The sequence below is a fragment of the Enoplosus armatus genome, chromosome 24, assembly GCF_043641665.1.
Source record: "Enoplosus armatus isolate fEnoArm2 chromosome 24, fEnoArm2.hap1, whole genome shotgun sequence".
Lineage (NCBI taxonomy): Eukaryota > Metazoa > Chordata > Actinopteri > Centrarchiformes > Enoplosidae > Enoplosus > Enoplosus armatus.
Window position 1 is genome coordinate 2,312,213 of NC_092203.1, and position 9,094 is coordinate 2,321,306.

At 43.8% G+C, this 9,094-nt stretch overlaps 1 protein-coding gene across 1 annotated transcript; it reads right to left on the reverse strand.

Moving 5' to 3' along the window:
• Positions 1-2,650: 2,650 nt before the first annotated feature.
• Positions 2,651-5,861, reverse strand: cldn10a (claudin 10a). The gene is given in 6 exon segments (XM_070930609.1): positions 2,651-2,780; positions 4,063-4,167; positions 4,281-4,362; positions 4,542-4,703; positions 5,484-5,780; positions 5,783-5,861. Coding segments are annotated over 6 exon segments (855 nt in total).
• Positions 5,862-9,094: the final 3,233 nt, after the last annotated feature.

The window sequence follows — 9,094 nt, forward strand, 5'->3', positions numbered from 1 at the left end:
TTATCTCGAATTACCAATGCGACCTCACGCCCCCATCTGGACTTTCCCTCATGCGCAGATTGTCTTATTTCTATATTTAACTTTCTTGAAACTATGTTAAATAATCCTGCAATTACTGGCACTGTGAATTCAGTTAATGCCCAATATAGAAGCCGAGGTGATAGTAATGAAATTACCACTTAAATTGATAGTAATTAATTACTAATTAAAGGGGTATTCCCGCAATTTTGGCGGGCAGCTTGTTGCTGATACAAATCACATTTGATTGGAATTACAATGCGAAAGAGATAACAACCGATAACTGACAATAATGGCAGACAGGAGTAGAAGAACTTGGAAATGTATTTTTTATTTCACTGTGTCTTTAAAAAGCTCCGTTCAGAGCCACACATGGCATTATACTGTTTTCACAGGGTGTATAGTAACAAGCAAACTGGGAGCACTTCATGTGAAATGATGAATCACAAATACCTCTCAGTTCACGTGTGCACATTACATCCTTCTTTTTTCTTTTTTTTTCTAATTTCAGCATATTTACAACTACAATTATATCACATTGCTTGAGATTTGACCAAAAACAGTGCACATTTCTGCATTAGTGACCTTTACATGTTCCACGAAGCACCGCTGCTATGATCTAAGTCGCTCGAAGCGTCATTCGCGACTTTGCCTCTGGCTTTAAGCTGCTGGTTATTAGCAATTTCGCCGAGACCCCCACTGTGCTGCGGGTCTCATAATTACAGCGCAACGTCTTTGTGCCGTTGTAATTAAGAGTTAAATCTGAGGTAATGAGAGTTAGGGGGAGTGATGAATGTTCGGCGGGGATGAAAGAGCTCCCCTTTGTTTCAAAGTCCTCTCGGCTTATGGCAGAGTTATTGGTAGAGGTAGGGAGATATTGGAAAAGGTGGACTGCTAGTGGCTTTAATTAGCATGACACTGGAAAAAAACCAAAAGAACAAAAATGAACAAAGGAATGCCTATGTGACCTGAGCTGACCAGGCTTTAAAGAAGCTGCAGCGGCAGCCAGCTCGACGCTTACACGTTGTGAAGTCTCCTCAGATCTGTCGGGCATCAAACGTGCGTTGGTGCTGCTCTCTGGTGGTGCGAATGCAGTCGTGGGTGGAGGGACATGGCTCGGTGCTGTCAGACTTCAGATCAATCAATAGGTCTAACGTCACCCCCATCAGCCGCACTCGGCTGTGCTTGGCGTTGAGTGCATCATCAGCAGCGTTAGCATGCTGACGTTAGCATTTAGCTGTGCCTAAGTACAGCCTCACAGAGCTGCTAGCATGGCTGTAGACTCCTTGGCGTTTAAAACTATGCAGTATTTCACAAGAAAAAAAAAGCCAATATTAAAGAATAGTCTGATATATAAACACAACTGACTGTAACAGTCATTTCCCACCTGGGTAATTACCTCTCTACTCCTTAAATTAATCTAGGGAACCCCTTGTCAATCTTAGTTGTAGCACTGTGAAATTTGAAGGGTACTGCACAGTTTAAGTCATTGTATTTTACAGGGAGGATGTTTAAGAGCCTCAGAATACACCAAAGACACACCAGAGGCAATTTAGAAATGTCTAAAGCATTGTGAAGACATGTATTTTCAAAGGATGCTTTCAGGATTTGTAATTGTTCAGGTTTCTGTCAAGAGAAAACCATTTAAAAAAGTGTAAGCCAGAAAGAGTTTGATGCATTACATGTGGTTTTAACGCCCCTATAAGTAATGCAGACACAAGACGATACAATACCACCATTATATCAGAGAGCATTCTGCAGAGCCCAGGACACCTGACACTTGTTTACGGATGCAAGGCGCCGGAAGGCACGCGGCGGCTGCTCTCTGCCAGCTGGTTCAAGTATCCAACCTCTGGGCCAGGAGGTTTTGCGTAACATAGCCCGGGGTTCCTATTGATAATAATTCCTAGGTGGGGATGGATGGCTGATAGGAGGGGAAACCTCCGGCCGTGCCTCCAGCTCCGCGTTGTCATCTCAGGGCTCAGATGTGACCTCGTGACCCTTGGAGGTCAGATCAGTCCAGGCCAAGAAAACCAGAGAGGCCTTCTTATGATCATTTCAATATTAACAGATTTTATTCTTTTTTTTTTTGTTACTTTTATTTACTTATTAAAATAAGATTTGGTCACATTTACAGAATTTTGTTGCTTCCAAAACAGCATGCTTATGATCTAATGGTCTAATAATACAAACACCTTGGAAAAGAAATTAAAAACAGAACTGCTTTAAATGTGGAAAAACAAAAAGAAAACACGTTTATAACCACTGAAGTTACAAAACTCATATAACATACGCTGACAAAAAAAAAAGGTGCACTTGCCATCTGTGTGACATCCTGTAGTTTTAAAGGATAGGAAAGCCAGAAAAATGCTTTAAAATGTATTGCAGACTCCTTTTAAATATTGATGTCCAACTGGCCTTTGACTCACGAACGATAAAACAGACATTTAATATGCGTCCAGTAAGACAGGCAGGAGAGGCCAGCTTGTTGAAGGTGACCGGAGAGTTTGAACGGTGTTTTGTGCCAAATCAAATTTCCTGCCCTAAAAGAAAAGCAAGCTTATCTTTTTACACACGGGCCATTGACAGAAATGTGCCAAAAAGCGGCCATATTTAAAGCCGAAGTCCCGTTTCACACATAGGCATTTCTTCCGAACTGCCTCGGCGGCTCCCCTGGTTCCTTGTGCTGGCCGTTTGCTGTCTTGCTGTGCTTGTTGCGTGTTGTCACAAATGATGCAGCTCTACTGTAGGAGTACTCCGCCCTGCAATGGGAAAAGAAAAGAAATGAAGCCGTGCAAAAGCCAAAAACATGCCGTATGCTTTGATCCCCATTCCAGTTAACCACCGTTTGTCACGTGACTTAAGTAAAAGGAGACACGTCATTTTAAAGTAGGGCTGCAATGCTAAAATGTTCTGTGCAGATAATAAATAAATTATTATTATTATCACGAATGTGAACATGTATTTAAGGATTTTGGTGGACAACAGGATAGCAGTCTCTGGTTATGACAAAGTGGTTAATAATCAAATTTCTGGCGCCAAATCTTACTGAATTTTTGCTGAAGAATAAGAGTCTACAGCCACGTTCGCTTCTCCGTCAGGCCGCACTGAGGCACAACTAAATGCTAACGTCAGCACACTGCTCACAATGACAATGCTAACATGCTGATGTTTAGCATTATTATTATTATGTGTTTGCATGCTAACATGCGATATTAGATTACAGCTGAGGCTGAATGTCATTAGTTAAGTATTTGGTCATATTGGACAAATTAAAAAACATTTACCTGATGACTTTGGCAAAATGTCAAGGAAACCATCCAATAGTTGTTGAAATAATTGAGTTTGGACCAAAGTGGTGGACTGACCAACCGACAGACATTACCGTCCCTAGAGCCACGCAACAGATGCGTCGATCCCAGTTTCATATGATTTAAGTAGAACAAAGACTTGAGGAGACCTGTGATTTAAAGACCACGACAAAGTGATCATCCATCAAATCTCTGGAAGCCACATGTATCCTTACTGGCCTGGAACAAAATCCTGCTGAATATTTCTTTGCATCTTCCCTCCTTTCTCGCTGTATCCGCAATATAAGGCTATGCTAAGCAGGACTGACACACAGAATGATGACCCTGGATGTCACCAAAAGAGAAGGTCTTTGCCGGACGCAACACTTCCCTAGAGGGTGCCCTCAGTCAAGGTGACTTTCGCTTCCAAAAAAAGTCCTTATTACATGGCTGTAACAAAGGAAACATTCAGCAGTCAGCGGCCGTATAACTAATCAAAATGACGATCATACCATTTGCCTTGTATTTTCAGCAATTATGAGACAAGATGTTGAGAGAAACTACTGGATGTTTTCGACCGTAACCGTCTCTCCGTAGCAGTTAAAGTAATTATTTAAATTGCACGATCGAGTTAGCAACTCGGCGCCGTTCAGAGTCCGTCCAAATCAGATTCCCTCTCAGTCCTTGTTGCCGATGACGGACGTGGGATCACATTGCTAGCACCCAGCATGTCAGAAAAATCGAGCAATCTTGCCTGATGCTGAAGCCTTCAGACAAGGAGAGACAGAAGATAAGTCCTCCGAGGGTACACAGCACAGATCCAGCCCAGCCGATGAAGAGAGCTGCTCCCAGCTCAAACCTGAAGGGTTGAGGTGAAAAACAAGAGAGAAATGCACGACTGGAATTCCTTTCATCTGAATGTGGTTTTGATCTTCTGTCAAACAAATCGTTACTTTAATCCTGAATACTTACTTCTGGGCAACAAAGAGGGGGTCAAAGAAGTCAGTTGTGATCCTGCGGGCATATATGGAGCATGCAGTCATGCAGCAGAGGCCTGCGGAGAAAAGTAAGAGGATTTCTACTTCAAATTCTGACTGAAATCCAAGCAGAAAGAGCTGATAATGTAATTCAGTTGAACATTAATTTATTCCAAAAAGCTTCCTGAAGTGCATCTCAAATGCTACATCCCCCATAAATCCAGACACGGAGAACGATACGCTTCGTGGCTTTTACCGCTGAGGATGAAGTGGAAGCCAGAGAGGACAGTCAGACGAGCCTTGGTGGTCTCCGAGCCTCCTATTTTCGTGCACTTCATTCCTACCAAGGCGAGGATGGCACCAAAGAAACCCAGACATACGGCGGCGATCATCAGACCCCGACACACCTGGATATAGGCTTCACGACAGTGACACAGAAGAAGGGAGAGTTGGTCCTTGGTTGTCTCATTTTAAGAACTCGTAGGGACAAACCCCACTGCTCTCATGTGGCCAAGAAAATCACATCACAAGAAAAAAAAGCTTTAAAATGAGCAAAACCCTTTTTCTTTTTGCCCTTTTAATCATCTGGTGACCCCTCAGATTAATTCAACCTTTATTCAGACCTTTTGTGAACCGCTGCTTTCAACCAAAGGCTTAGAGGAAAAGGACGGGAGTTTGAAAAGGAGTTTAAATTGTTACTGTAGAGAGCAACACTCTCTTTTCTCAAGTGACAACTGATATGTTTGCCTCACGACATGAGAATTAGAACATCTACAAGCAATGCCTTTCCTTAGTGTTACTAGCAAGTAACGGGAAGTGACAAGTGACCTCTGTATGACTGTATGACTTTCTCAGATTGCTTCATTCGGATCCATTAGGAGGTTGTGTCATTCCAGCTCAGCTCATTCGCTGGCCTTCAACTTTAAATGTTGTGGTTGTTTGTGGCCTGAAGCCAGAGTCAGAAAAGGAAATATCAAGTTCCAAATGCATTTATTTACAATGGGGGTCATTCATCCAAAAAACAACAGGTGTTCAAGATTTTGGGCATCAGTGCTTCGGTCAGATGGACAGGCGCAGATGCACAGTTCCTCAGAAACGCGCACAATGATATATGTATTTCAGTCTCTGACCTCAAAAAGACAGCGTCATGCACCGCTACAGCAACAACAACAACAACCACAGTCACCTCAGAACTCACCATCCAGAGCCAGCATCGAAGGAAAGTCCTTGCAGTTGGAGACACCAGTGGAATCCGTCACACACGTTTTCCATAGGTTGGACCAGAAGGTAGCTGTGGTGATGACCGTCCCGTCCACAGAGGACACCTTCCAGTAGTCTGTCGGCAGGGTGGACGACACCAGGATCCACCCCGAGATGGTCAGTAGAAAGGCAGCGATCTCTGTCGCCATGTTTCCCATTTTTTTTCCTGTGGCTCGGAAGTCCGGACTGGGACAGGACAGAGATCTTTCCCTCAGCAGTGACAGAGAAGGAGGTGGGAGGGTCGGTCCGGGACAGGTGCGTCAGCGTTGGCTGTTCTGCAGAATTTTGCTTCTCCTTCACCTGCTCGGTCAAGCATCTACGCCTGGGAACCAATACTTTTGCGTGCATATCATTCACTGATGCACAATCGCTTGTTGTGTATTGTTTGTGTGGTGGTGGTGGTGGTGGGAGGGCACAGGGGTGCACACACTAGTCATCACTCCACACAGTGTGCATAGGGTCTGCAAGGGGATCTGCAGGAGGAGGAAGTCTTTAATTGAAAGGATCTGAAAAGTCTTTGACAGAAGGGACACAAGATGAGGAACAGAGATAGGAGAGATTTGTATGGCGGATTGACTGAATGAATTCTAATTTGACATTTTCATGTCAGTTCATGTCATTAAGTTTCACGGGCTGCACCAGAATTTCGGAATCCAGTACTTCAAGTCCTCATTATAACAGCAGCACCAAAGAAAGGCAGTGCAACGAGTTAGAGTATAAATCTATACTGGTTTTACAGTGTTATGGCTCCATCTAGTGGCAGAAAGGAGGTATTGTTTCAAGCTACGGAGAAGTGCATTTCCTCGGTCGGTCAGTCCAACACTGAAATATCTCAACTGTTTGACAGATTGCCATGGCATTTTGCAATTATGCACAATCCCTTAACTTTTCATCTAGCACCATCATCAGGTCACACTTTGAGTTTGTCCGATGCTCTTGTTTATGACCAAATAAGACATTCCCGTCGGCCTCTGCCTCAGGTTGGCCCGTTGTAGCTGGAAGTTTATGGGCTGTTGTGACAAAAAATATGTTAAAGATCCGCCTCACACCACTATTCGCAGTGGTGGAAGAAGTATTCAGAACATTTACTTTATACTCCATTTCAAGTTCTGCATTCAAGATTTGTTTTTGAAATGAAAGAACAGAATGTACTGAGGCATTCACAGTCGTACTTTAATGTCGTCGTTGGTCGTGCTTAATCTGTTTGATAACTGTTATGTTAATAAATGTAGTTATGTTAATATATGTAGTGGAGTAAACCCCCTCCACACACACACACACACACACACACACACATGCACATAAACACTAGCACCATCTCTTCCAGTTTGTTTTGCTCGTGTTCTCTGTGAATTTTAATCTGTTTTTTTAGTTTTTTTTATCAGTGTTGTTGTCACATTGTGTTCTGTGCTGGTGCCCTTTGTTGTCTTAACGGCACACTTTGTGATCAAGCTGACATTGTTGGACTGTTACTGTAGGGTAACTTGATTGAATTTGATAGTGCGATTGTCATCAACAGTGAGACCACCAGAAACAGAGAAGCCGCACTGAAGGTTACTGCACGACATGACAACATTTAGCGGAGAGACGAGCTAATTACAGACTCAGTCGGCTTCTGGTGCGTCCTGTCGGAGCTCTGTCCGAGGGCTGCCGAGCAACTATTACAGTACAGCGAGAGGACTGAACTTTGAGCAATTCATTTTAAATGGGGAGGGGGGGGGGGGGGCGAAGAGTGACAGGAAGATGGGGAAAACGTAATGGTCGCAGAAGGTCAAAAAGTCATCGAAAGGCAGTCATAATTTAAAATAGGAAAAAAAATAGAAGATGTTGACAAATGTGAAAAGCTTAATTAATCCTCTGAGCAGAATGAGGCCAGGTACTAATTCATTAAATTCCTAATCTTGTTCTGAAAAACTGTTTGCAGTGTTGTGGGTCACACTCCTCTATTGCAGAGCTTTTTCAAACTAGGATTAGATCAAATCTCCCTTTGTGGGGAAAGAGAGGTATTTTTTTCCAGGGCAAATAATTACCCAGAACATTTCCAGACCGGCGTCTTTAGCTGCCCCCGGTCCTGGGACAGTTTCTGGGGTCACGAAATGGGCGCAGGTCAGTGCTCCCATTGTCAGCATCCCAGGAAAACTAAACCCAGGTGTTTTACTGCCAGTGAACGAAACAGTGGGGTTGTGCCGAGATCATTGTCACCTAAATCTCTAGATAGTTGAAGCCCGGATGGCGCGTTTCCATGGCCGCCGTTGCCGAGCAATCTCAGAGGTCCTAATCCTGTAAACCCACGAATGAAAGGGGAGCAGCTGGAACAGCTTGTTATCTGTGTTGACATCCCATTAAGACTATGACTGTGATAAGCTGATGATCTTCACCTTTCCACTGGCCGGTTTATCAGTAGATATCTTTCTTTTAGTGCAAATGATCAAATTCTCCTCCCATGTTAAAAGTCCTTCTCTTTGAAGATTTAACCCCCCTCCCCTCTGAGTTTATCTCAAATTCTATTGCCGATTTTCTTACTCTAAATCAGAATGATTCCACCGCTTACTCCTTGTTATGGGGGTCGCTTAAAGCATATCTTAAAGGGCAAATCATCTCCTTTTCATCACAAACTAAGCTTCATGAGCTCACATCAAAGATACTTCAGCTTGACCAAAACTATACTTTAAACCCCCCCCCCCCCCCCCCCCCCCCCCAAATGCAAATGATAACTTTTATCCCAAACTCAGTCTAGCCGGATAAAAGTGCCGCAGCTGTACTTTGTGTTCAGCGCTAATTAGCAAATGCTAGCAATGCTGACATGCTAAACTAACATGTTGAATATTAACCCTGCCAAACATCAGCATTTTAGCATTGTCATCGTGAGCATGTTAGTATGCTGATTTTAGCATTTAGCTTCACGCCTCACTGCTAGCATGGCTGGAGACTCTTAAGTCTTGCCCCCCCCCCCCCCCCCCCTGTATTCTCAGTAGCCTTGGTCAAGTTTACAAGTGTGCTACTATCCCTTGGAGTGGCAGAAGCTGGCTATTTCAACAATTTATCTATTACATTTCTGTTCTTAGAACGAAACAAAATGGAGCACGTCTTCCTTTGTGCACACTGAGGGGAGAAAACGTGAGAAAACAATGGGCTGGGACAGCATGGGAAAGTGTGAGCGCTGATCCCCTGCAGATGAATGTTATTGGGCTGAGTTCAGCTGCTTGTAATAATCTCCCGCTGGCTTCTCTCCGTCAGCCCCCTCCCCAGTCAATGCTAGCTAAACATCAACAGGGGGATAACGTGTGAGGTGTGAGGGCCAGGGCCACTCCACTCTGTTATCATTACATCGTCAGTGTCAGGATGATAGTTGAACTTGGTTGCATGTGACTGGGTTTTTCTGTGAAAGTTTCCTTGAACATTGAAATGGGAGAAGGAGGGTGAAAGGTGTTGGAGGGAGGTGTTTTTTTGTTTTTATCTCTCCAGGTCTTTTATTTCAGTGCAGGAAACACCTGCGGTGTGTCAGAGGGCATCTCTCATCTACAGCCTGCCCTTTATTTATAGGATATC